Here is a 27,378-nt window from a genome sequence, read left to right as displayed (position 1 = left end):
CGTCGTTGAAAAGTGTACCGTCCATAACCTTTTCTGCAGACACGTGCTGCCTTGGCCAGAGGAGACTTGAGGGAGGCAGAGAGGACCTCCCAAAAGGCCCGCCTGCTGGTTCTGTTCAGCTTGATGTTTGGGGTCTGCGTTTGCGTGGGCTGGGTCATCTACATTGTTATAGTTCTATGTGCATAGTGAAGCGAACAGGCCTTTTCTCCGGTGAAGATTTCCAGATACATCATTTGTGCAAAGGTTACTCTGATGCGCTGAGGAAGAATGTTTCAGAGACTTTTTACTATTAGTTACATATTTGTAATGAGTTATTGTTTGGTGTAATTAAACAGTCCTTGAGACTCTAAGCTAATGGTTCTCAACCCGTGTCCTCAGGGACACCCTGTCCTCCATGTTCTTGATGTTTCCCTGCTCCAACACACCTGTTCCTAATGAATGGTCGTTACCAGGCTTCTGCTGAGCTATATAACAGCTAATTCATTGGAATCAGGTGTTGGAGAAGGGAACCGTCTAACCATGCATGCCAGGGGGGTCACTGAGGCACAGGGTGGAGAACCCCTTCTCGAAGCGCTGTAGTGGAAATTGCTGAAAGGTGAGTGTAAAGTTATGTTCATAATGTAAACCAATGAAAATACTGTGTCCCAATAAAGCTTAATTTTTATTAAACCTAATACATTTTCATTCATTCAACATGGCTTAGGAACAGGCAATAAATAGACAGGTCAAAGCAAACAAGAAATAATAGAAGACTAATAACGAAACAGTAACACAGCAGCAATAGTTAAAACCTTAGGAGTGCATGCACAGGTACAGTTTGTACGGTGTGGTAGTGAACATACTTTGCTTGTGCAAATGCTTTGGTACAAAAAGATTGGCAAGAAAAATAATAATTGCGTTATATTTCTGATCTAAAACAGCCTGTTTGCTATTAAAAGCATTCATAGAAATCACTGGCAGTAGCACATGCAGCAGCCTGGGCTGGTTCTGCAACCTCATTACACAAAGGACACTACAACTCTTCAAACACTTTGTTTTAAAACCGACAAAAAGGCCAGACAATATACAATGAAACTCCAAAGAGCAAAACTAACACAAACGTTATATCACAAATGATAACAGAGTACAGTCATGCATACTTCAGTTTGTCAAGCTTGTTCAAAAGCCGTGTTTGACCAGCAGGTCAGAGTGTGGGTGTTGTGGAGAATACATTCTCTGGATTATAGTAGATAGCCATAGCGAGTGGACCCCATCTTAAGGCGATTCATATTTAAGCTGTGTGTTTGTTCCATTTCCAAACTTGAACTGTATGGGCAGTGTCAGTTTTTGCTAAAGATTAAGGACAAGAACATTTACGACATAGGAATGTTGCCCACACCAAGATGAATGGAAAACCCCATGCTTGCGTAGAGTGCTTTTTGGAATGTATGTGGCCTTTTAGAAATATGTTTGCGTACAGCGATGGAGTGGAAAATCAAGGTGAGAAGAGCAGGTGTATCCTGGTTGTCAACTTGTATGACGCTATATCATCAATCTTAACCCATGTCCTTTATCCATCTAATTACTACACTCACTTCATTTTTACTGTTTCCTACAGTTTTTCATAAGGATAAAGAAAATAAATATTGCAGGAAATTTCAATATGTAAACAACTTGCGTCACACGACTTTCCACCAAGTTGTCCTTGTGCAACTTTTTCTCCATAATCAATGTTGTGCAGCTGCCTTCAAATTCACATAAGTGTGCATGCTGTCATTAGGAGCACTGCACATACTTGGAAGTGTTTGGTCATAAATATCAGCATGTTGAAAGGCAAGTGTATTTGGGGTTGTGTGTGTGTGTGTGTGTGTGTGCGTATTCAAGCATAACTCCTCTAACTGAGCAGCTCCAGGTATGTAACAGGCACTTTTCCTTTCTGGTTCCCACGCTCTCCGATAAGCCAATCAGAATCCATGCCTGGAACTGTGTAAACTGTGATGAGCTGGAGGAGAGAGAAAAACAAAGAATGGATCTCTTAGTGTCATTTTATCATTTCCATTTAGGAAGGCGGCTAATGCTAACGGGAGGATTCAGATACAGTCAGGCATCCTTCTGCTAGCACCCAAGTCGGTACAAACACTAGAAAAAATGTTGGCGTGACCTTTTGTGATTTACATGAGCGAACAGCAGGACACATGGGGCATCAATGTGACAGTCCTGTGTAGTGTGAGCGAGTGTGTGTGTGTGTGTGTGTACTTACCTCATCAGCCAGCAGGGACAGCTCGCTGGTGTCTGCGGCGTCATAGTCATACAGCACCTTGGCCTTGCGCGTGCCCGTCGCCGGGGCCTGCACCTCCTCGATCTTCAGCGTGTCCACCTCCGCCGCGCCGCCGGAGTCCAGGGCACCGCCGCCGCCGTCCAGGGGAGGGCCGGCCGGCGACACGGGGTGGCCGGGGTTCGCTGCGAACGCGTTCGGGAACCTGGGCAGAGTGGGGGGGACAGTCAGGACGTTTTGTACGGGACACGCATGACTGAAAGCACACATGACTGAAAGCACGCAGGGCGGCGGAGGTGACTTGGCAATTTGGGAATCGCACTCACGCGTCTCCATTGGAACTGGGAGCATTGGAGAAAACGGAAACGGGATGTTTGTGAATGGGGCAGTTCAAGGGGAGATGAGGAGAAGAAGAAGAGCAGGCTCACTGCATCCTCCACGGGAGGGCGACTAGCGCTTACCTGCTCAGCTCCTTCTGCAGGTCAAGCATGTGCAGGTGGCACTGCTTATAGTAGGCTGCCTGAGCCTCCACAAACTCGTGCAGGCAGCGCAGGTGATTCACCTGCACAGACAGGAAGTATCGTCAGGGAGGGTCCTTGTTCTGCCCCCCCCCCCCTCCCCCAGCACACAGACACTGTGTCTGGGGCACGAGGCCAGACGTCGTCCCCCATCCCCCTCAGGAGGCTAGCCAGATGCGGTGACTCACGTGAGTGCTGCTGATTCCCTCCAGCAGCAGGCGCGTCACCTCCGCCTGGCGGTCAAACTCCGTCTGGGCCACCCGGAGATCGTGCTCCGCCTACACGGAAACACGTTCAATCATGCCCGTCAAACACTGGGAGGCGGGCATCCACCCACATCATTTTCTGCCCAAGAGGAAAACAGCCGTGTTCAGTTTTTTTATTCGTCATACTCACTTTGTCTACTTCCTCACTCCAGAGCTGGGAGACGGCAAGGCCGCAAAAGAGGAGAGAGACAAGTTCTGATGACACCACAGGGGAGACACACAGACACTGAAGGCTACACCGCTGATTGCAACATGGACAGACTTCCAATATTCATTTACTGGTTGTGTAGGGAGTGCAAAGGATGTGAAAAGAACATGACCCTTGATACAACACATGGCACACATCATGTACTTAGAAAGTACAGATAGGAACGGGTCTGAATACTGAATCCTCATTGGGGATTGTTCCTTAGCTGTTAGTGTCATCATCAGGAAGAGGTGCTCCCTAGCAATAATTGACAGCAAGATTAGCAAGTGATATACAGTTAGGTCCATAAATATTTGGACATTGACACAATTTTCATCATTTTGGCTCTGTATACCACCACAATGGATTTGAAATGAAACGATCAAGATGTGCTTTAAGTGCAGACTTTCAGCTTTAATTTCAGGGTATTTACATCCAAATCAGCTGAACGGTGTAGGAATTACAACACATTTGATATGTGCCCCCCCCCCTTTTTAAGGGACCAAAAGTAATTGGACAATTGGCTGCTCAGCTGTTCCATGGCCAGGTGTACGTTATTCCCTCATGGGAGTTCGTTATTTCATTGACAAGGAGCAGATAAAAGGTCTAGAGTTCATTTCAAGTATGGTATTTGTGTTTGGAATCTGTTGCTGTCAACTCTCAATATGAAGTCCAAAGAGCTGTCACCATCAGTGAAGCAAGCCATTGTTAGGCTGTAAAATCAAAACAGAGAGATAGCAAAAACATTAGGTGTGGCCAGATCAACTGTTGGTACATTCTTAAAAAGAAAGAACGCACTGGTGAGCTCAGCAACACCAAAAGACCCGGAAGACCACGGAAAACAACTGTGGTGGATGACAGAAGAATTCTTTCCCTGGTGAAGAAAAACCCCTTCACAACAGTTGGCCAGATCAAGAACACTCTCCAGGAGGTAGGCGTATCTGTGTCAAAGTCAACAATTAAGAGAAGACTTCACCAGAGTAAATACAGAGGGTTCACCAAAAGATGTAAACCATTGGTGAGTCTCAAAAACAGGAAGACCAGATTAGAGTTTGCCAAAAAACATCTAAAAGAGCCTGTACAGTTCTGGAACAACATCCTATGGACAGATGAGACCAAGATCAACTTGTACCAGAATGATGGGAAGAGAAGAGTATGGAGAAGGGAAGGAACTGCTCATGATCCAAAGCATACCACCTCATCAGTGAAGCATGGTGGAGGTAGTGTTATGGCGTGGGCATGTATGGCTGCCGATGGAACTGGTTCCCTTGTATTTATCGATGATGTGACTGCTGACAAAAGCAGTAGGATGAATTCTGAAGTGTTTCGGGCAATATTATATGCTCAGATTCAGCCAAATGCTTCAGAACTCATAGGACGGCACTTCACAGTGCAGATGGACAATGACCCGAAGCATACTGCTAAAGCAACCAAAGAGTTTTTTAACCCTCGTGCTGCCTTCGGGTCACATGACCCAAAGGTTCATAACGAACCATCGTTGTGTTTACCCAATTTTACCCAATACAAAAACTAATAAAAATAATTTTCTTTTAACCATTCCAATGTGGGGGGTCTGAGACAGCCCGACAGTTAAAAGAAAATGCTTCACTTTGTTTTTGTATGAGGTAAATTTGTCGCAATACGACGGTGGGTCACAATGACTGATGGGTCAGAATGACCCGAAGATAACACGAGGGTTAAGGCAAAGAAGTGGAATGTTCTGCAATGGCCAAGTCAATCACCTGACCTAAATCCAATTGAGCATGCATTTCACTTGCTAAAGACAAAACTGAAGGGAAAATGCCCCAAGAACAAGCAGGAACTGAAGACAGTTGCAGTAGAGGCCTGGCAGAGCATCACCAGGGACGAAACCCAGCATCTGGTGATGTCTATGGGTTCCAGACTTCAGGCTGTCATTGACTGCAAAGGATTTGCAACCAAGTATTAAAAGTGACAATTAGATTTATGATTGTTAGTTTGTCCAATTATTTTTGGTCCCTTAAAAAGGGGGGGGCCACATATCAAATGTGTTGTAATTCCTACACCGTTCACCTGATTTGGATGTAAATACCCTGAAATTAAAGCTGAAAGTCTGCACTTAAAGCACATCTTGATTGTTTTATTTCAAATCCATTGTGGTGGTATACAGAGCCAAAATGATGAAAATTGTGTCAATGTCCAAATATTTATGGACCTAACTGTATATCACTTGCTAATCTTGCTGTCAAGTATTGCTAGGGAGCACCTCTTCCTGATGATGACACTAACAGCTAAGGAACAATCCCCAATGAGGATTCAGTATTCAGACCCGTTCTTATCTGTACTTTCTAAGTACATGATGTGTGGAGTCAGGACAGACACAAACGTTAGTGAAAAGTTACGATTACGTTAAGAGGAAGTCCAAATGGACAAGGTTCAGACGATGACCCACTAAAGTGCATCATAATTGCCTCTTGAGAGTGCTGTGGTCTGCCAGAGATGTTTCTGTATAATGGGATTACAGGTGTGTGTGTGTGTGTGTGTGTGTGTGTGTGTGTGTGTGTGTGTGATGGAGTCAAACTGATGCTCCTTACCGCAGAGGCACTGGCAGACAGGACATAGTTCCGTGTTCTGGTGTCCTGAAAATCAGGCACAGCCTACAAACACAGCAGATTAGGTTACAGTTGCATAACACCACAAATCCACACAGTGAAACATGCACGGCAAACAAAAACAGGACAGGAATGACAAAAACAACAGGGAAAAAGCAGAAGAAAAACAAAACGGCCCTTAAGAACGTGATATTGTTAGTTTGAAGTTGAGTTTGTGGTTAGCTGACAAGCTGAAGGACACCACATCATGGGTAAACAGCATGAGAATATTCAGTAAAGACCAATACAGATACTTCACACAATAGTAGGTCTGACAGTCATGCGTCATGTCAGTTCATGACTAACATGTCGAGCCATTCAAGCAAGCACAAAACATGAGGCCTCATGTATAAACACCCATGAAAAGCTTGTGTACACTGGTTTCCACGCACACGGTGTGACTTATAAAAGATGTACTTGACGTGAGAATGTCAAGCTGTTAAACTTGAGGGTGTCAAACAAACGACAAAATCACTCAGGAAATGCATGTCACCCTCTGTATATATTTAATATTGCTCACTCACAGATTTACCACATATGAAATATATACTCGCTGTACTGTGCAACTACAAGATTGGCATGGGAAAATGCAATTTTCTCTGTGAGCCTGACTGGCTAATTTCGAGTTTTACATCCATTTCTTCTTAATTTCTGCCATGGTCCGGTTCTCTGAACCCACAGCATTTACGGCCCTAGTGACAGTTTTCCACTCCGCCGACTTTCTTTTGTTGCTAATACCTGATGACAGGACCCATTTCCTCGCCTCCACCTCTGTTGTTAGAACCGCAATCTCACAGTCCAGGCCATCTGCTTATTCATTTATGGGAGGAGGCAAGGCGGGGTCAGTGGCTCGTAATGTGCGGTCAATCTCACGTTATTTGTGATTTATTAAGGAAAGTTGCGCAGGACCTGGCGTGCGACCGGTTTTATACATTACACAATATTTCTGTGCGTAGGTGCTTTTCAAGTTTGGCCGTACGCCATATTCTGGTATGTAAGCTGTGCAATCTTTTATACATGAGGCCTCTGGATCTCTACAGCTCACAGACTGTACTCAGAACAGGCCAATATCACACAAAACTAAAGTTAAGTATTGGATTCAGATGCCATTTTTGCATGCTTATGCTATGTGGCAGCCACTATGCATACAGGCTCCAAGGGTCTGAGATGATGACATATCCTAATCAAAATGCCGAATAACAAGATGTGTATTTGTTTTTATTTTCTAAATAACACAACTGATGAATAAAATCAGACCTTTTTTTTAGTCACTGAGACTGATTTTACTGAGGAAAAAAATCGGAATGATTAAAGGAAAAATGTCACAATGTTCTATCAAAACGTTGTGTTTTTGGGTGTGACATTCCCATGTCAAGGAAGAGTAGAACAGGTATTTTGGGGGATTAATAACGTTTCGTAGGGCTAGGTTACAGTTTGGCCGATGGGCAGTTGTGATACAATTGATGTGATGAAATGATCAACTGGAAAGCTTCTTTCCTTCAGGATAACATGCTCATTCCTGTCAGTTCACTGTAAGGGCGTCATACAGTGCACCATTTGGCCGTTTAAATTTCTCTCAGGCTTAAAAGTATAGCATGCATTCAGTTGGATTGCATGGGTGTCATTGAGAGAACACGGGTGACAGGAAAAGAAAGATGGAAGTGGAACGACGTAAAGGATGTTTTCTTGTTAGTACTCACTTCCCCCTCACACTGTAACGTCAAAGCAGAGAGAGAGTTAGTCATTCAGTCAGCGTTCGTACACGGCCAGCTGAACCCTACCTAGTAGCATCACGATGCTAACGAGCGTGGGGTGGGGGTGGGGGGTGTTACTCACTGCTGCCTTGGCCTCCGCCGTTTTGGCCTTCTTCAGCCGTGCTTTACACACGTCCAGGTCCAGGCGCCGGTTCTCCAGGAGACGCCTCTCTTTCTGAAACGCAGAGCAGAAGACGAGGGAGCTTTAGGAGATCCCGATAGGACGTGATCGTGGCGGGTGTTGCTCGACCCGGTTTACGACGTCGCATAAGAAGATGCAGGAGATGTAACCCGACCCTCTCATCTTACTTCATGAACTCAGAACTTTTGAGTTAACTGGGGGTTCCATTGTTCCAAGCTGCTACTGTGGCCTGAAGGGGTGCTCTGTACAGCGATAGCAACATACAGAATGCCTAAACCCATTGGTAGATAAGGGGAACCGGTGACGGATGTAGTTATCAGTGGGTGAAGTGGTTGAAGTAGGGTGAAGTGCCTTGCCCAAGGACACAACGTCACAACGGCCGGGCAAAATTATGTTGTGTCCTTGGGCAAGGCACTTCAATGTCCCTGTACTTACTGTAAGTCGCTCTGGATAAGAGCGTCTTCTAAATGACTTAATGTAATGTAAATATCAGTGGATCTTGGAACTGCGAGACTCACTGAGATGGTCCTCCAGTCTCCCTCCAGGAAGTTCCGGAGAGGGGTGAGGAAGCTGATGGCAGAGGTGTGGAGGAACTCTCTCTCGGCCCCTCCAAGACGCCGCTCACAGTCTCCCACCTTGATCAGGGTGCTTCCTACAACACAAACGACAGGCATGAGCATCCTCCCACTGCACAGAGACCACACAAGGTAACGACACAGTTTCCTCCCCCACCAATGTCGACAGGAAGTTCATTGACATGCGCACAATATGCAACTAAATTTGGTTTTCCATGTATGCATCCATTTGTGGATGAATTTCGTTTGCCAAGGAACAGGGGCCAAATCAATCAATCTTCTGACCATCAATAGCTTTTGAATAAAAAATAATAAAGTATTACTGAATGAATACAAATGTAACTGTAGGACGAAAACCATGATTAAGCCAAACAACTACTGGAGAGGTCACTGGAGAGGTCAACCTCCACTGCAGCACAGTCATATATTTACATTTTTACATTTACATTTAGTCATTTAGCAGACGCTCTTATCCAGAGCGACTTACAGTAAGTACAGGGACATTCCCCCTGAGGCAAGTAGGGTGAAGTGCCTTGCCCAAGGCTTAAATGTAAATGATTCAACAAGAGTTCATGTTAAGCTGTTCATGATGGCAGATGTTCAAACTATTGTTACAAATATAAAAGCAAGTACCGTATTTTCCAGACTATAAGTCACACTCAATCAATCTTGGGAATTAACACTCCTATTGAGTCACTGTTGGACTATGTACATAGTGAAGTGAAACGTAAACTTCTGGGTACAGAAACTGGCGGAAGGGGAGCTGCAACACCCACAACATAAATAATTAAAAACAAAAGGGAGAGATTCTGTGGTAATCTACACCCACAGACAGAGAGCAGAGAAACTCAAGACTCCAGAATGGCTACATTCTTAAAAAGAAAACGACATACCAAACGCTCTCTATCCAAAACACAGATACTGAAATGTAGAGAGTAGGCGGTCGAAAGTAGAAAGTAAAACTTTGTGATAACAAGCTTCCGAATGGGATGATGTAAAAACTCATGTCTGAGGAATTCTGTGACAACCTTGTTGGCCATGAAACCTGTCAAACTTCTAGTCTATATTTCAAGCTATATTTTATCAGGCAAACACATTGTGCATAGTATTACTTTACAATAATACACATTGACACAGGTACAGTATCAGATAAAAAATTAATAAAATTATGGGCAGTAAATTGACCCTAGTCCAACCTAATGAGAACCCAATGGAGGCTGGCTTAACTAAAACCTACCTGTACACAGAGGCTAGATTTCACTCAGTTATTCTTGCGCACCTGTCACCTGAATCTAATAATTACCTGGTTTCGGAATTTAATCCATCTGACTAAGCTAAACGAAACCAAGATATCTCTGAAATATAAAGCCTTCAAATGTTAGTAAACAACATTATGCGTCCAAGTCTATCTGGGGTAACGATTAGGACCAGAGAGAGATTGTGAGATGAACGCAGATGGAAATGTGTCAAACTCCAAGCGTTAATGCCAAAATGGTAATGGATAACAAGAAAGCATCAGCTACTCCGAATTCTCGATGGCGCTCAGAACCTTCAGTGCACAGACAAGGCTGCAGCTTTAAGCTCCGCTGGGACAGAGCAGTATTGATCCTGTAGCTGGCCCCGCCACCAAAGGCGAGTGGGATTCATTGGCCCAACTGACATGAGACAGCCTGGAGGGCAGGGTGGTGGGGGATGTGAGGGAGAGCCAATTCAATAAAGCTGGGAAAACGTTCTCAACACAAATCACACCACCTACGGCCTGAAATATCTGGAGCTGGATATTATTTTGCAAATGCTTTGACAAGGTTGCACCAAATATTGTGTTTGTGTTTACATAATGCTTAGGGGAATAAAGGTCATAAGATATAAAGGAAATCCTGGCTATGCCCTGTGAATGAGAAAAAGCGAGGGGGGCAGCAGTCTTCCTCATTGAAAATGTAATGCCCAAACCTCTGCATTTAAAATGATATTGGGGCAACATTAAGTGACCGGTGTCTGTGAGCTATCGCCTCACAGATCTGGACTGACCATATGGTGTTCCTGGACCGAAGTCTTTGGCTGCGTCCAACATGTAATGACCCAGAAGCTCTGCATTGGTTAATCTGGACGGTGCCTTCCTGTCCAGCTTCTCATAGAGGAACTCCTCAATCCTTGCGCCTGCAGAAAAGGAGAAGCGTGTGTGATTTAAGGATGACATACTGACAAGGGGTAGCCTTTAAGGAAGTGAAAGACCCATCATGTGATGACTCGGGTCTCATGACATTTGACAGGAAATGACGAGACACTTTTGCTGGACAGGTCACTGTGATACCAACGTGACTGTGACATTAGGCATTATGTCTTCTCATCCCTGTCCTATACCGAGTATCTGTGGGTGAATGATGGTATGGGAAAGAAGCAGGTATTTGATTTACTTGGAAAGTGCAACCTAAAGCAAACCTCCCCCACAAATGTTTGGCATGTAACAGAAAGTGAAAGTGATGTTCAGGATGACAGTGATGACATCACAGAGGACATCAGACAGAGGATGGCTGGAGGCCCAAATAAATAAATGTTTTCCCACACAGATGAGTGGGTACTGTCATCGTACGCAGTAGGGAATATAACGATTATCTCCAAGACAGTGTGTAGAGGGGGGGGGGGGGGGAAACATCAACATATTCTCAACAGCTGTGTGATATTAACGTTGTACAAGGGCCTATTCTGCAACAGATGAGCTATATAAAACTGAAGGAATTTGTCTGAGAATTTCAACCCGTGTATGCACTGGCGGTCCACAGAGATGAGTATAGTCCACAGCAGGGCACTAGGGGATGGAGCCATACTTACCAGTGTGATCAACTGTAGCATGGAGAATCAGAAAGTCATAGGGTTAGACCTCCCTTGTCTCCAATAACAAACAATACCATCGAGTTGTTGTAGTTACATGAGTTAGGCGAGTGTCATTCGACATGTCATGTTCAAAATGTATTACTCAATGCTCTGGTGTATAAAGATGTTTAGGTCATTCCAAATGTGGCCATCAGTATCTGGACTGCATGTATGGTGTGGGGACATGGATGGGGGGTTGATTAGAGGTGAACCATTTCTTTGCTCAGTTGTACGGTGTGTCAAAACTTACTTGGGTTGGGTTGCAGAAGCACCTCTGTCTGTCTAAATATTTTCTCAGTCCAGTTTTTGGTGCAGTCTGCTCGGCTGAGAAGGTTTTCAAAGTGGGCATCCAGCTCTGTCTTTTCTGCCTGTCCCAGCTTTTCCTCCGTGAACTGGGATATAGGAAACAGGTGGCTGAGCGGTTAGGGAATCGGCTATTAAGGTTCGATTCCCGGCCCAGACCAATGACGTTGTGTCCTTGGGCAAGGCATTTCACCCTACTTACCGCAGGGGAGATGTCGCTGTGTTTATGGGCGTCTGCTAAATGTAAATATGTTTTTTCTTCTTCTATACACCTTATCAAACCTAATGCCTTCTATGAACACGTCATTATGACCGTCATTAACAGTTTCCTGTTGATAAAAATAGCTATCACCCTTGAGGGATGAACCAATGTGTAACCTAACTTGTGAAATCCAATACCTATCACTGTGACTATTTATTCAGCCATCTCGACAAGCAAGCTAGCTTGTCCTGTTTCTGAGAAACATGTTATTTTTCCAGGTAGCTAACGTAGTTAGCTTTATTAGCAACAGCCAGTTAGGAAATCTGGTTATTTCTTTGTCAAAATAATCGCTTGGGTAGCTAGCCAAGTTTTTAGAGCTGGCCTAGCACGAATATACTATACTTTTTACGCAATAATGCAATATACTGTAGCCGACTATTGTACTGTATCCAGTTGCGCTGGTGCTAGTAAGCTAAGTAGCTAGCCATTTTTGGTTGGTTGGGACAGTTTTCATGGAATGAAAAACATACCTGCACGGCCCGTGTGAAAAACACACCTGCATCCGAGGCCATTTTTCTGACGTTAAAATCCATTATGTCTGGTTAGCCAAATATACTTCTTGTACGCAGCATCTATGGCAGGGGAACAGATGTGGCCCTGTCTGAGTGCTTTGCGCCTGCTGTGTGTGTTGAGTCCAAGTCAGATGACAAGCCAAGCTTGTGGTGTTAATGACAGCCTGCGTGCAAATAAAATCTTCCAGCCTCGGACCCCATTGATCATCTGTTTTTGCATAGGATAAAATCAGTTGTATTCATGCAATGACTTGCCTTGCACGTAGCGTATTTCATTATTTCTCAAACTATCAAAATATATAAAAAGGCAATAATGTGTGTTACATGGTAGCCTGTACAGCACTTGGGAATTGAAAGGTTTGAACTGGATTGTCTGGTATACTAAAGATGCGAAATAATTAGACAAACTGAATGAAGCATATTATTACTTTTACTAAAACAACTGAAGAACGTCGAAATATTTTTGAATTACGAAGCCAAGATCATTTATTTTCAGAAGGGCTAATGCGCCATCTACTGTTCATATGAAAAACATTTAGCAGTCTTTACAAATGTATTGGGCCTACTACAAATTTGAGTACATTTGACTTAAACTGGATTATTCTGGTAAATATACAGTGGCCTATAAATAAAGCCCGTTTATAACGCATACTAGCATTCAAAACTGCTAAATACCACTCTTGTCCTTTAAATATCTGCAGTCTTAACAAAGTTGTTATTTCCTAGAAATCTTTTTCTGTATTGTGCTGCTTTTGTCTGTCTTTGACTTGTCTCTATGGTCTACTTTGCCCTTCTGTCATCTGGTGTGGTTTTGCACCCACTGACAGAATCTCTGGCAGTAGGCACTGGGGCTGACTGTGGAGAAAGCCCTGCCAGGGTAGCGGATCCTCTTCCATATGTTCTCCATCTTTTTCTTCCAACTATACTCAGTGAAAATGTCCACAATACCAACAAAGTAGCGAAACTCTGGCCCATCGATGACATGCACTGAGTTTTTGAAGTCTGGTAACAACCTGCGGTGACGGGTATGGAATTCCTGAAGTTCGGACTCTGGACTGGACGTTTCTGAGTGAAGGTTTATCTCCTCAAGAGGGACTCCATTTATGCAATGCTGCTCTGTAGTTTCTTCATGTTCTGAAGCACCATCTACAGTTCCTGCTATTTTTTGGCCTGATTGCTCCTCCGGTAATGGAACAGTGGGGGGATCTGTCTCAGTAGGACTGTCCTCTTGGTCCATGGATCTGCAGAGGAAGGTTAATTAATAACCAGAGTATATCCAGGAATTTTATGAAAACCTCAGACCTTGTGATAACATTCTTACTTTACAACGCATGTTATGATGTTGGGGAAGGAGTGCTTTCCGTCGAGCTCGTCTTGGTGTAAAGGTTGCTGGGCCAGAAGGAGACTGTAATCAAGTACATTTAGCCTTCGAAGGAAGTTGGTGTCTAGCTCCACCTGTTCCATGAGCCAGGATCTCTGCTCATCTGTCAATACAAGTAGGCGTTTTAAGGGAAACAAGGAGGTTTTACCTGTTACATGCTACCTCACCTTGTGTTCCAGCTGTGAGGGCTAAAAGGAAACCTACCAGCTCCCGAAGGAAAAGCTGTATTCTTACCCATAGGACAGAGGAAGACTGTGGACAATATTTGCAATCCAGGCTCTTACCCAAAGTGATGTGCTTTCCATCAAAGTTGTTGTCCTTCAAGACTGTAATCACATGGCTGTCACCAGAGTTTTGGTTGGTCCACCGGCCTACCTCACAACCCTTGATGTCATATCTATGAGATAACCCAGAACATTCTAATTGTATCTTTGTTGGCATCATCAAGAAAGTATGGCATTTGTCTACAGTAATAACACGGCAAAGTGTTTACCTTGTGTGAATCCTCTCATCAGGGTAGAACACACTCTGCATCACAATGAAGTACTTCTATGGAAGAGTCAGAGAAACTCCAGAAAAAAAGTGGCAAAAGATTTGACAGCTGTATTTAGGAATACAATCAGATAAATACCTTTGTTTGATCTGGAATAAGGAGGCTGTGGACTCCTAATAAAAAAAAAATGCAAAGCTGATTCAATGAAATTGCAGTACATTCGCTATTGTCAACCAAGTTAAGTGTTACTCAGATTACTCACCAAGGAACCTAACCATCAGTGAATGAGGGTATTTCTCCAAATGGTCCATGTATGCCTTCAGGTTGGACAGGAGAAACATCACTTCTCGATGATTTTGTGTCTTCAAGAAGAACCTCTTATCATTCCTGTTGATGAAACGGCAGCATTTGTTGTGTGTGTGTGTGTGTGTGTGTGCTGCGTGTGTGTGTATCGAGGGGGTATCTATGGAAGTATGTGGGCGTGCTTACGTGAGAAAGAAGTTTGCCTTGCTTTTGGAGTTACTGATGAACTGTAGGTAGCAGCCGTCAGATGAGAGGGATGCCTGATACTCCTCCTCATTCATCCCCAGGGAACAACGCAGTCTGGCAAACACGGGCCCAGCGAACGTCTGCATCTCAAAGTCCTGCAGAGGGAGCCGAGGACAAGAGCACTGCAGGTCAAACGGCTGCTAAACTCACCCCCCCCCTAAGTCCCCTTACAGACTTATTCTTAGGACAATTAGAAGTTGTTTGACGTCATGTGAAAAGCAAAATGACACCTTGTGGATTTGAGTCTCCACTGATTTGAAATGTTCCATCAAAGGTTCCTCCTAAGTGGAAGGGAGAGTGTTTACATGACAACGCATACAAGATGGATTGTATTAAGATCATTTTGCACGTCAGATACTTTTTACGATTGTTTCTCACAGGTGGTGGATTATCCACACTGGACTGTACAGCAGCATGCAGGCCTTCTTTCATCACAGAGGTGAGGTCATAAAACTCATGATCCTGTTTGATCTCAAACAATCCCAGCATGCCCCACCTCTGCCTCAGACCCCGCCACTGACGCCCCTCCCCTGTCGTCACAGAGCGTCGAACACCGGTGTTCTTCTCCATCTGGCACAAACACACCTTAGTTACCACAAGTAAATATATAAATAAAGGCAGAGTGTGCAATATTTGAGAGAATACATATGTTGTGTGAGTGCGCTGGAACAATTTATCTTATCTGGCAAGTACAATCATGAACTGTTCAAACAAGAGACCGTCTCTTACCTGGCTTTGAGATTGCTCTGTTGTTTCAGTGGCTGGTGGTACTTTATATCTGAAGAAAAGAAATCACAGGGTTTATATTTAACAACTATGCTTAAATCATAAACTCGGTAATAAAAGTGGTCTTTTACAATAAGCGGAAATCAGAAATGATCTCTTGTGTATCTCATGTCTTGCCTCTCGTAGCCAGTGAAGGAGTGCTGCATTCCTCAACAAGCAGGTTGGGTAAGGTATGTGTGTCACCTGGAGAGTGGTTATGGGTGTCAACGGAGATCCAGACAATATTTGTAGAGTGACAATATACAGTACGTGTGGCCAACCTTGAGAGGTACATCTTGACTAAAACGTGACACTGTCATTGTCTTTGTTTCCCATGAGTTTGTATGTTATGGAGACATTTTTACCATGGTGTTGACTGCACATGGAGCACTGGGCTGTTTGGAATTTGTCGGTGGGGTTAGGTTCTAATTAGTTGGTCAGTGGCACTGTAGTGTGATAGGACAGCAGTTTTAATGACTCTACTGAACAGATACCTCTCTGGTGGCAGACACTGGAGAGACCTTTTGTAAACATGTGGTTTCAAACCATTTTCCTAACTTCATCCATCTGCTTTAGTCTCATTTATTCATCTTTCTCCCTTCAACCAGATCCACCGTCGCCTGTGAAGAAGAAGACTGGCTGTTTTAAAGTGAATGATTGCAAATGCATCATGAAGGACGGCACAGGAGTGATCAGCCTGAGGACTATGGGAGATGAGGATGGCTTCTTGTTGCGCTTGAAACCCGTGCTCAGACATAGCCTTGGGAAAGAAAATACTGAGGTCCTTTTCTCCTTTAGCTCTTGCCAACCTTTCACAGAACCAGAGGATCTAGCTGGGACTGACTGTACTAACATTGCGGCCTGCTTGATAGTAAGGTACTGAATTAATTGTCGTGGGCTTAATACAGTAATGTGTTTTATTTCAAGATGGCCCTAGAATTTTTTTACAAATTGATTCAAAACATGTTTAGGTTGTTTATAATCTAATAATGCCCACAGGTTTAGGATCTGGAACAACAGATATATAACCCGTTATGTAGACTATGGAAGACATGAGAGTAACGAGTTCCATTATAATGACAGCATGAAGACACTCTCAGTTTCATACTTTGGTAAATGATTACTTAATAAACAATTTCATAGTTCAAAGTGCCCCAAAAGAGATATCAGCCTCTAAATATTGTTCCTGTTTCCAGCCCTCGCTAACAACAAACAGCCCCAGACCATAGTACACTACCACTGCAGTCCCAACCACACCACATCCTTCGTCCAAGACTTCAGCATCGACATCCCCCTGCAGATCTGGGTGGAGAGTGCCTGTGCCTGTCCAAACGCCTGCGCCATCAGCGACCTGGGTCCTGGCACCATCTTCCTCATCATCCTCTCCCTCAGCGCCGCCGCCTACTTGATCTTGGGTAAGGGCACCCGTGTGGACACAGAACCCACGAGGCCCTCGTCCTCCCCCGCTCATGTCTCTGCCTGCTCTCTGCTCCCCTCTGCAGGCTCCTGTGCCCTGAGGCCCTTCCGGACCAGCAGCAGCGGCGTGCAGATCGCCCCCGAGGACAACACCTGGTGCATGCTCTGCTACCTGTTCGCAGAGAGGAAGGGAGGAAAGCCAAGGAGGAGGTATTACTCCTTCAGAGAGGACAAACTCTGAGCACTGGAATCTCTCTGTCCAGGATCATCCAAAATAACAGTTTTTCATACCAAAACTGTAGACTTAATTGAACATTTCAACTTAATTCGTATTTTCTTGCCTACATAGGAATTCAGCATGACCCATAGAAGTGTGTGGTTACATTTTATTGTCTAAAGAGCACAAGTGACGATCACAAAAATGATTCTATGATGTTACAAATGAGTGGTCATTAAAGATGAATTTGATCATACATGAGAAATTTAGTAAACTGTTAAAAATCATTAGTTTAAATTAAAAAGATTACAGTGCAGGAGTTTGCAGTGTTCGTTATATGAAATGTTTTAAGTATAGGTAGAACTAAAGAGGGGACCATCATTGTATGAAAACATACAGACTTCCATCCATAGCAACACCTGTTAACACAGAACAGGATAGAAAGCTCCATGTCTGTTAGATTTAATTAACCAGGAAAACGTTGTGTAACATTTTGCAAAGAAAATAAAATCACTGTCCAACCCTCTAACTAGTGTTAATTGTTACATAAATATAACAGCAAAGACATCAACTAGCCAGCTGGTTGACAACATTCTGATACTTCCTAAAGTTTAGAGACATTTACTGAGAGCACACATACTTGCTTTAAGGCAACTACCCCGTCTCCCCAGAAGAGCAAGCAATGCAGTTGACCAACATGGTATTCATCCACAAGGGGGCATCAGAGCACTACATTCTACACCTTCCCTCATCTACAACACAAGCTCTCATACTCCTACACCATGTAGCAATAGTCACAGATAACTTAATGCCATAGGGTCATTTGTAGAACATATCATTAAATGACGAAAGAATAAAGTTAGTTTCACAGACAATGAAAATCAGCCAACTGTAAACATGTGCTAAAAGATAAACATACAGGTACTGAAGATGGTTTCCTGGTCAACAGGGAGTCACCTAAAGCAAAATAATTGGCCAATACTACAGCTACAGTGCAGTTAAACAGCATTTTTGCATATGTACATACAGTATGCATATAACTTTGACTATAACAAACATAACATGCCATTCACAGTGAGTGGACAAGCCTGGTGCAGTGTTGATCCTCTCATGGCAACCAGCTCAGCTGCTGCTCCAGGAAATGACACAGACGTCCAGTGATGACCACGCCCCTAATGGCTCTCAATGACCACTGGCTCGTAGACACCAGCAGACACACTGAGAGGTTGGAAAACGGAGTTAGAACAGTGTGTGTGTGTGTGAGAGAGAGTGTTGTAGTGTGTGTGTGTGTGTGTGTGTGTTTTTACCCCTTTTCAAGCCGAATCCCACTTAAGGCAGTGGTCCCATCTCTACTGACAAACAGTTGCAGATTGCTGTCTGAGAATGAAATATTAGAGATAAATAGTCACACAAGTAATACACAACCACATAGAAAACCAATCCCAAACACTTGGGCTTTACCTTCAGTGTTACTAAGATCTGCAAAGTTCTGGCTCTGGACGATCTTTTCCACGATATCGTCAGCGTTCATGCGGGTGTCATTCACCCAGGAAGAATGGCTCTCCACTGAGTCGAGCTTCCTCCTACACACAGCAGAAGCAAGGAGATTGAACCAGTCCCGTCAGTGAATGACAAGGTTCAACACGAGGGCGCTGTGTTTATCAAAAGAAAGGAGGATCAATGGGAAAGCATCTGGCCGAACACGTGTCCTAACCTATGGGGTCTGTTGGACGGCAGAACAGGCCGGGGGGGGCGGGGGGGTCTCTCTAGTCGCCAGGTGTCCCTCTCCCCCTCGGTGGGGGAGTCGAAAGTCCCACTCGGGCCCCCTGAGGCGCTGCTTCCTGTGGAGGTGTTCCGACGGTGTGTGAGGTCGGACAGGCTGGAGGAGCAGGAGTGCTCTGTGCTGTAGCCTAGGAGACATAACAGTGACTCATGAAATCCCGTTCCGAAAAAACAAACACGCATCGCTTTGTGTCTTGGATCTTACATTCTCTACAGGGTTAGTCCATATCCCACGACCCCACAATAGAGCTCACCAGATATCTTACTCTGCTGGCTAGCATAGCTGGAGTTACGTGAGTGGCCTATCTGGAAGATCTCTCCTTGGCTGGGCTGGTTCAGATCAGACTCCTCTGGAAGACCTGAAGACAACATGAAAAGACTGGTTCTCTAAACTGGCTCAACTGCCATTCCTGGTGCACTGGCTGAAGAGTATGCCTGCTGGGTCACACCTGAACTGATGATGGAGGGTCGAGGCTTCATGGTGCGACCTACTGAGGCCCCTCCAGTGAGGGTGGGGGCTCCAGTGCCCTCCCCCTTACAGTCCAGCTGTAGGGCATGATCCTGGCCCGACACTGAGATGGACTTGGCTGTACTGGGGGACCTGCAAGGACACAGCGCTTGTCAGAATCCAGACGGGAAGTCAATGACGGTCACCAATGTAAAAGTTCTCCCAATTCATTCCAAGTCCGATCACTCACGCTTTAAAACAGGGGTCTCCAGACAGGAGGGTCATTCCAATGGACACCTTCAAAAAATGGATGACAACATTTGTTTAAATGGCCGGAGGCAGTTCATGTGGCCGCACTGTAGGTGCTGAGAGACAGTATCGGTGCCCAACCTTTAGTATAGAGTTGTCCTGTCGGGTGTACTTGGTGTCGTATCCCTCCAGCAGGCAACACCGGGCCGTGGAACCTGAGCCAGCAAACTCTGCCATGTTGAGGTCAGTGAAACCCAGCTGGAACAGACAGCTCAGGTCAGTTCAACCCATAGAGGTGAAAAGTTTTTCATATACTGTGGTCGTAATTGAAACGAAGAAAAATGACATGACATTAGTCTAGTAAGTTGTGTTTAGGTTTATTATAAACCTGAGCTCAGGCCAGCCAAGAGGTGAGTCATTTAGATGTATCTCCTGGTGTCAAGCCCTTGGTAATGCCGTTTACAGATGTGTGTATTTAAGGAAATGGACTTCCAAGTAGGAAAATAGGTTATATTTAGTTCAAGGAAACCCTAATGTGGAGCTTGACAAAACAAAGGAAAGGTCAATAACAATCAAAATATATTCACAAACTCTCTCTATATTTAGGTAAATCAAATTTACTACCCTAAATTATTAAATCATCATTAGTAGTATTTATTATACTAAGGAAAGATGGGTTAAGTTATTTCAAAGTAAGGTGACACGTGTTTTTAGGAGATGACACAAGAATTGCTGCATGTTGTCCTGAGGAAGCAGAAAAATTGCTGAGCTAAACTAAGTAGTAAGGGGTGGACGGGTACAGCAGGCCCTTACCTTTGAATACGTTTTTCCTCCTTTGAGTTCCTGTAGTGAAAACAGGAAAAGGGGGATGACTCCAGTGTACTGCAGCACCGAGAGCCCTAACACTAACGTTGTCAGTGAAGACTACATGGAAAAGAAAACAAGCCAGTGCATGCAGGAAAACGACCGGATCTGATGTTAACAAGCAAACGCAGATAAGGGGAAATTCCATCCTTCAGCAGGGGTGTGCGGAGAGGCGGTCTTCCTCACCTTCCTAACAGACACCCTGCAGATGGATGGGTCCAGCACCCCGGTCGTTGGGTTGGCACTCATCTTACAAACAAAGGTGAACCTCTTCCTCCAGTGCACACAGTTCTCCAGCACCTCCTCTCTATAGGGGACGGAGGTTGAGCAATTAGATAGGAAATAATAATAACCTCCAACACGTTCATCAGTGTCACCAATACAGTCATCCTATCCAATACCAAGGAAGAGAGAGGATATGAATACTTTAGAGAGCGTACACTTGTTGGTGAGGAAACAGCAAACAATAGCATGGGGGGCTTCTGTAAAAACAGTTCACATTGTAAACACGCCAGTGGAAACACATCGCTGGCGATACATCCAGGGAAATGGCTGTGTATACAATGGCCGACGTAAAAAAAAGAACTTTTGTGGTGTCACTGTCATACATCTGACTTCCATTCCTTCCACTTGAGCTGTGAAGGCCTGGACATGTGTTCTTACGAGGGAATGCTGGATCATATGCCGAAACAAATGTTCCAGAGGACTCACAATACACACAGCCTGTGTGTATAACAGACTAGGGCCTCAAGTTCAACCGATTGACACCTGCAGGTAGTGAACACACACACAACCCTCTTCATAAGAGCGTTTGAGAATCGGCTGGATCTCTGGTGTTTTTAAAAGCCTTCACGCACACAACGTGATGGATAAGCGCAAAGTAGTGGCAGCTGCTGCTCACTTCCCCTCCCCCTATCCCATTCATTGATGTCACCAGCACTGCTGAACCTCTTCCCCCTCTCTTCTCTCACACGACTCTGCAGGTTTTGTTTTATGTTTTTTTTTTTTGGGTCAGAGACTCACAGAAACGTAAGAATAATTACTATCATGAACCCGATATTCGAATGAGCATATTTACAAAAACGTCTCCTCCCTCATCTCTCGAGATGTCGAATCACTGTTCAGTTGTATTGATATTTTTTTAAGTTAAGCATTTGGAAATGTCTTCATATTTCAAAGACAAATCTCAGAGAGCTGTAGACCACCATTTATGTGAAGCCATGTTGCTTTGTTGCCCCTCTCTGAAAGACAGACACACACACACACAATGCTTATCAGGAATTCCACGCTAATCACAGCCCTCCTTCAGAGAGTTTCAAGGAGCGTTCCTCACCCACATTCCACAGTCCAGATGGCTTTATTCAACCGCCATGGCAACCACACTCCTCAAAATCGTCGGCCACGTACAATCAAAACGAGAGAGAAAGAGTGAGAGAGCCAGTCTGAGGGGGGAGGTTGGACTCAACATTTAACAACAAACCTTTTGTACCGGATGTATCTACAGACTTTTCTGAGAGGCTAAAACCGAGTTCTCAATTACACAAGGCCCAACTGTTATATTAAGTAGGCAATGGTGATTCCACCAAGGAATTAACACTATAAAGGCTACTTAGCTAGAATCAATTGGCCTTCTAAAAAGAAATCCACATAAATTATATTAACCGCATCAGCGAAGCACAAATGAACAAGTACAGTTCATGCGGCCAAAAACTACTTACTTTTCCGAGTCATTAACTGCTTTCTAACCTAAAACCAATTTGGTTCAGACCTAAGTTGCACAAACCCTGAAAAGCAATCTGAACAATGTTGAACGACAGTGTCCAGCCCAGCCCAACACTAGGTTGACCACTTACACCCAGTTCCAGTGCAAGCTACAAAGAAAATGCTAATAGATAATGAATATGTGGCCCAAACCAAAATCGCACAAGCACCAAAGCAGCATGATTTGATGCTTATGAAGAGAAATAACCCTACTGGTTAAACAGATAAACTGTCCTTAACATTGAGTTTGAGTCACATCGAGTTTGAGTCACATCGAGGAAGTCAATAAGCGGGGTGACATAACGACCAAGATGTTCGTTGCACTCTGATGCACCCCTGTTTAGCATGACTCACTGTCAGCCAATGCAGTTGCATGGGATCCCAATCACCCATCCTGTCCCAGCCACTTCTCAAGAGCTCTCCTCATCCCCCGGCAGGAACACAAACAGCCGACAGCCGGCCGCTGTCAGAGTCTGACAGGGCCTAGATAAACGCAGCAGCCATGGGAGCAGAGTGCAGAGTCAGCAGCAGCCAGGAGGCAGGAGGCAGCTGACAGACCATGAAGCCTGGAGTCTGTTAGCATGGATGCAAGAGCTGCTTTCTTTTGTTTCTTTGTGTTGCTGGTCTAGAGATGCGTGGATTCAGCCTTATAACTGGGGTGATTGAATGCACACTTCAAAACACTCCGCCACAAAACCCTGCACAACTAGAAAATGTGCCAGTGGCCTGCGTTGAACCTATCATTCTGTAGACTCGGACTTTGTGAATAGGCTCATCGTGACGACCAAGATGTCCATTCAAAAGGACGTGTGTGGCTGTATCACCATGGATTGGGGGAGAGCTGTGGGGAAACAGGAAAAAGCTGGAGAACTGTCTACGTCAACCTTTCACATCCCCTCTTAAACACCACCTACATGACTCACAGTGTCACTTCTCTGCATTGCAACTCTCCTTTTCATTGTAGTCCAAACCCCCTTCCTCCCCCACACACGTCAACACACACACGCACACACTAACATGAACCAGATCGAGAAACGGATCTAATTAGAGCAGATGGCCATTTGAAACACCACTACAGTAACTGTAGGTTCCTGCAGCTTGACTCGATCTAAACTGGCTGTCAGTTGTATAACTCAAATACCTTCAGGGAGTACAAATTGCATCTCCCTTGCCAAACCTCTCTGGCGACTGTATTCTTTCCTAATACCTAACATGGGCAAGGCGAATAGAGACCCAACCCCAATGTATATCCCCAAAGCCATTAGAACCAGAGTTTCAATCACATTTATAACGTGATTAAACCTGCTTAGTGGGTTTTGTCCTCCATAAAGAAGTTTGACTAGAGGCCTGACTATAGAGGCATGGCCCAGTGGTCAAACTCTATATTAATTCAAAAGTATTTCAGACACAACAACAGGCATGGTTTGACAGAACAAAGAGGGGGTTGTGTACTGTACTCTCCAGGCCTGTGACATAACTCCAAATCTGGGTTCGAGACAGTGGAAAACCCAATTCTGTCTCTGAGGAGTCCTTGTTCTTTGTGCTCCGATTCCAGAGATAAGCAGGCAGAGTGGCATGAGTTACATAATCCAAGATACCAGCCTGACATAGATGCCCAGGGCATCACATCAGAGGCTGCTGTGTGGCTGTGTGGGGAAGAGAGTGGGAGGGGCACCATTTGTTTATACTTTTTATGTGTTCACTGATGATGACAGGCGTGGAAAAACGTCCACTCAAAGTTGACCAGGATTGTGGTTGTTGTGGGAAGCTGGTTTGTACGCTTGCTTTCAAATGCCCGTCTTAGGACACATGGGAGCTCGCAGTTCAGAAGTTCAGCTGAATGCGTCATAGGGATCTTTGCCACAGAACTCTGAGGAACCAGACTTACCTCTGGGAGCACACAAAAAAATCTTCTGCTTATATAAGAGCAATAGGGCATGAAAAACACTCATAACAGCAGACTTAGCCAGATCCTTGGACTTAATACCACAGCCTTCACAAAGAAAGACAAAAGCTTTTGTGTACTGAGGTTCGGGTAGGAGTGTATGTGACTTCAATGATAATTAAGAGCTAAAGGACAGTAACTGTAGACAACTTTTGAGGGCTGCACTTTTACTTGCTGACCCAGTGACCACTGACCCACCTTTCCTTCATTTTCTACATTTCAGACCAACAGGCAATTAGAACACCAATGGTCACAGTTGATAACTTCACTTTGAGTACTTCAATAGCCTTATATATACTGTAGAAGGCCATTCTTTGCTCGCAGATCCAATAATATATGGGATCCATGCCGTCTTGTGAACTAATCATTTATTTATGATTATGCTTAATGGCATTGTTAAGAAACACACAGCATATATTAGGAGGGCATTGTAAAATGTTTACCTTGAAGAAGTTGCAATAAAGTCTCCTCCATCCAGTAATCTCAGTTTGCAAAACAATACTCCGTTGACAAAAGGCACTGCGGACAACTCCTCCAAAATTAAATTTGTCTGAAATTTAAATTTCTTCTTCTTGACAAAAAAAGCCATTGCAGTGGTCGCGAAAACGTTCTAAAAGGCTTACAAGATACAATGTTTAAACCATTCAAAGACTGTTTACGAAAAAACTAGACAGTCATAGATCTTGATTCCATCCAAATGTCTTGTCCTTTTATTCCGGAATGAATCTCTGATGATATTTGATAATACAAATGTAGCATTAGGTTTACAATTCACTATTCATTTTAAACCATTAAATTGTGATGATTTAACTTACCTTGTAATATCTTGTGAAACATTGCTTAGAACTTCAAAATATAACCTCTTAAAATTTTGAGGAGCATTGACTAAACTGCAAACGCTCGAAATCTATAGTGGGGGATAAACCTAAGGAATAGACCCAAAGATAGGGACCAATACATTATTCGCTTTCAAAATAATCAGATTTTCCTCGGTTATATTCAACATCGGTTAACTTCTGGTCCAGAGCAGGCGCGCCTCAACCGTGCAATAAACCAAGCCAAACTAACTTCACTGCACACAAATTGATGACAGTGTGATCGATATCAACTCTGCAACTTCGTTGCAATGTCTGCGCACGGCAACCCCAAGTGGTTAGTCCGCCCATTTCCCCGTCCAAGCTTGTTCCATTTTCCTATTTTACTTGTTTTATTGGTAGCCTAAGGGGCAGTACTTCCTAAAATTGTGTATTTATAAAGTAACTCAATCATTATTGCGGTTAATTTCTTTGTGGCATATGTATTTACATAAAATAATGAATTCAACGTTTTCACTTATGAGAACCCAAGGGAAAAGTCGTTTGTAAAGTTGGTAATATGCCATAGACAGGAATGTATTTAAGCTACGGTCCATGCAAGGAGATACATTTTAATTGTGTTTATTTATTTTTAAACATAAGGTCCTATGAACCATAAGGTTGAATCCATTGACCGTCTCAGACGCACACACGTTCCAAAACCATGGGCCAGTAGAGAGCGCCAGAGATTTAGTTTCAGAAGATTTTAGTCATTTTGATTGGTAATAGTAATGTAGGCCTACTCAAAATAATGGTCAACTGCCACGATATGAAAGATGACCTGAAATGTGTAAACGGATATAATAAGAAATTATTTCTTATTTGTTCACGTACTACATTGATTAATTGATTAATTCTCTTGTTTTTTGGTTTGCTTTATGGGCATTATGCGGTGTGCAGCCCAGGTGTATTGGTAATGTATAATTTGAGACATTCTGTTTTAAGATGCTCCTTCAAGGGCTTTCATGCTACAAACAAACACAAATAAAATGGTTTACAATGTGTCTTTAAATGATTACAAATGTGTGCGACTGTTAAATTTGACAGTTGAGAGAATTTTGTAAGCCAGATATTTCAGATGAGCAAACATTTCCTGATTTTGTGCTACAGTTGGTTTGGGAACTCAGTGGAACATTCTGTGCTTGTTGTACAGAATTACAGAATACAGAATACAGAATAACTCTTGTCAGAGTTATTCATTGTACAATCTTCACAGCTGGTCAGACTATTGTGTAATGGCAATCTCAATAATAAAATGCCAAACATACATGAACATACACGAACATATATGCCCTCTGTACTGTTTTCTTGACAAGTGGACTAGTTCTACTGATAATAAAACTGATACAGTTTAGTGACCTGTTTACTTCCTTCCTGTTTTTTTCCGTTACAATGGCCCTATCGGAAAGGTTATCTGGTGTGAAACCCGAAATACAGACACATTCATGGTGGCCAAAACAACAGACTGTGTGCAATGAGACAGGGAATCATTGACTTGACCCAGGGGGTATCACACTTTGTTTTGTTGTTTGACTTGGTAATTGGAGCTTATGTTGAATAACACTGGTTCTGCAAAACAGCTTAATTTGGCATATAATACACTTGTGTGCACTCCCTTTGTTTTTATCACAATGCTTTTTGATTTAATTCCATTTTAATCCATGATGAGCTAAATAATGTATATATTCCTTGTATTATAGTTAATATGTCCAATAAACTGTATCAAACTATCCTTTTATTCTTGTGAATCCATTTAGCTCTGAAATACTGTGCTGTTGCATGCTAGCATTTCATTGCTTGTGTAAGGGTTTGCATGATAGCTAATACATTTACATTTAGTCATTTAGCAGACGCTCTTATCCAGAGCGACTTACAGTAAGTACAGGGACATTCCCCTGAGGCAAGTAGGGTGAAGTGCCTTGCCCAAGGACACAACGTCAGTTTGCATGACCGGGAATCGAACTGGCAACCTTCGGATTACTAGCCCGACTCCCTCACCGCTCAGCCAACTGACTCCCTAATATCATAAGTTATTTCACTTAAGGTCTGTATGATTTACTGTAATAACCAGTGTGATGGCACCCTGATAGCTCCAGTCTCAGCTGTCTGCCACGTGCACCTAAGTCTTGATGTACTTCCAGCTCCAGACCTGATGAGATAGCCTGGCTCCATGGCTGCTGCACGCCGTGCAGAACAGTTGACATGCAGTCAACAGTTGACTCTGTGTTCACACTGTAGGTTGTTGTTTAAATACTAGAACAAATGTCAGTGATGAAAGATTAGAATACAAACAAGCAGTATACAAACAAGTAGTGATTACATATGCTAAGGGGTACAATAAATGATAGATCATACAAATACATTAAAGGATGCACACAAA

The 27,378-nt window shown here is 43.7% G+C and overlaps 4 protein-coding genes across 12 annotated transcripts; 1 reads left to right on the top strand and 3 right to left on the bottom strand.

Annotated features, from left to right (window-relative positions):
* Window positions 1-642: 642 nt before the first annotated feature.
* On the bottom strand, window positions 643-12,406 carry LOC136938057 (endophilin-B2-like). 2 transcript variants are annotated; one of them, XM_067231279.1, is made up of 12 exons: window positions 12,233-12,406; window positions 11,448-11,589; window positions 10,355-10,483; window positions 8,270-8,403; window positions 7,692-7,784; window positions 5,799-5,861; window positions 3,169-3,192; window positions 2,961-3,050; window positions 2,716-2,816; window positions 2,581-2,595; window positions 2,240-2,459; window positions 643-1,981 (listed from the first exon to the last, which is right to left on the bottom strand). In XM_067231279.1, the coding sequence occupies exons 1-12, from the start codon at window positions 12,293-12,295 to the stop codon at window positions 1,874-1,876; spliced, it is 1,182 nt and encodes a 393-aa protein (XP_067087380.1). In that variant the 5' UTR covers window positions 12,296-12,406; the 3' UTR covers window positions 643-1,873. The 2 variants fall into 2 exon arrangements, with proteins under 2 accessions (XP_067087380.1, XP_067087381.1); XM_067231280.1 differs by lacking the exon at window positions 2,581-2,595.
* Window positions 12,407-12,686: 280 nt separating this feature from the next.
* Window positions 12,687-15,596, bottom strand: LOC136937959 (phosphatidylinositol 4-phosphate 5-kinase-like protein 1). Of its 2 annotated transcripts, XM_067231136.1 has the most exons (10): window positions 15,427-15,596; window positions 15,076-15,267; window positions 14,928-14,978; window positions 14,638-14,792; window positions 14,411-14,535; window positions 14,287-14,321; window positions 14,149-14,204; window positions 13,940-14,052; window positions 13,596-13,758; window positions 12,687-13,515 (listed from the first exon to the last, which is right to left on the bottom strand). In XM_067231136.1, the coding sequence occupies exons 2-10, from the start codon at window positions 15,265-15,267 to the stop codon at window positions 13,071-13,073; spliced, it is 1,335 nt and encodes a 444-aa protein (XP_067087237.1). In that variant the 5' UTR covers window positions 15,427-15,596; the 3' UTR covers window positions 12,687-13,070. The 2 variants fall into 2 exon arrangements, with proteins under 2 accessions (XP_067087237.1, XP_067087238.1); XM_067231137.1 differs by lacking the exons at window positions 14,928-14,978; window positions 15,076-15,267.
* Window positions 14,687-17,351, top strand: LOC136937961 (uncharacterized). Of its 5 annotated transcripts, none has more exons than XM_067231143.1 (6): window positions 15,102-15,136; window positions 15,610-15,653; window positions 16,071-16,338; window positions 16,462-16,574; window positions 16,659-16,877; window positions 16,965-17,351. In XM_067231143.1, the coding sequence occupies exons 3-6, from the start codon at window positions 16,133-16,135 to the stop codon at window positions 17,117-17,119; spliced, it is 693 nt and encodes a 230-aa protein (XP_067087244.1). In that variant the 5' UTR covers window positions 15,102-15,136; window positions 15,610-15,653; window positions 16,071-16,132; the 3' UTR covers window positions 17,120-17,351. The 5 variants fall into 5 exon arrangements, with proteins under 5 accessions (XP_067087241.1, XP_067087244.1, XP_067087243.1 ...); XM_067231142.1 differs by lacking the exon at window positions 15,102-15,136 and adding an exon at window positions 15,290-15,386 and having other exon boundaries at window positions 15,614-15,653; XM_067231140.1 differs by lacking the exon at window positions 15,610-15,653 and having other exon boundaries at window positions 14,687-15,136.
* Window positions 16,361-25,222, bottom strand: LOC136937960 (early estrogen-induced gene 1 protein-like). Of its 3 annotated transcripts, XR_010875231.1 has the most exons (13): window positions 24,960-25,222; window positions 24,588-24,872; window positions 20,625-20,745; window positions 20,388-20,417; window positions 19,716-19,832; window positions 19,576-19,622; window positions 19,327-19,478; window positions 19,132-19,236; window positions 18,810-19,005; window positions 18,557-18,678; window positions 18,403-18,472; window positions 18,158-18,313; window positions 16,361-17,046 (listed from the first exon to the last, which is right to left on the bottom strand). XR_010875231.1 is itself a non-coding variant. In XM_067231138.1 (12 exons), exons 2-12 carry the CDS (start codon window positions 24,731-24,733, stop codon window positions 18,268-18,270), a joined length of 1,152 nt encoding a protein of 383 aa, XP_067087239.1. In that variant the 5' UTR covers window positions 24,734-24,872; window positions 24,960-25,222; the 3' UTR covers window positions 17,488-18,267. The 3 variants fall into 3 exon arrangements, 2 of the variants coding, with proteins under 2 accessions (XP_067087240.1, XP_067087239.1); XM_067231138.1 differs by lacking the exon at window positions 16,361-17,046 and having other exon boundaries at window positions 17,488-18,313; XM_067231139.1 differs by lacking the exons at window positions 16,361-17,046; window positions 24,588-24,872; window positions 24,960-25,222 and having other exon boundaries at window positions 17,260-18,313; window positions 19,716-20,115; window positions 20,625-20,684.
* Window positions 25,223-27,378: the final 2,156 nt, after the last annotated feature.

This window comes from Osmerus mordax, chromosome 28, assembly GCF_038355195.1.
Source record: "Osmerus mordax isolate fOsmMor3 chromosome 28, fOsmMor3.pri, whole genome shotgun sequence".
Taxonomy (NCBI): Eukaryota; Metazoa; Chordata; class Actinopteri; order Osmeriformes; family Osmeridae; genus Osmerus; species Osmerus mordax.
The sequence above is the reverse complement of the archived record's forward strand: the minus strand, read 5'-3'. Positions and strand labels throughout refer to the sequence as shown.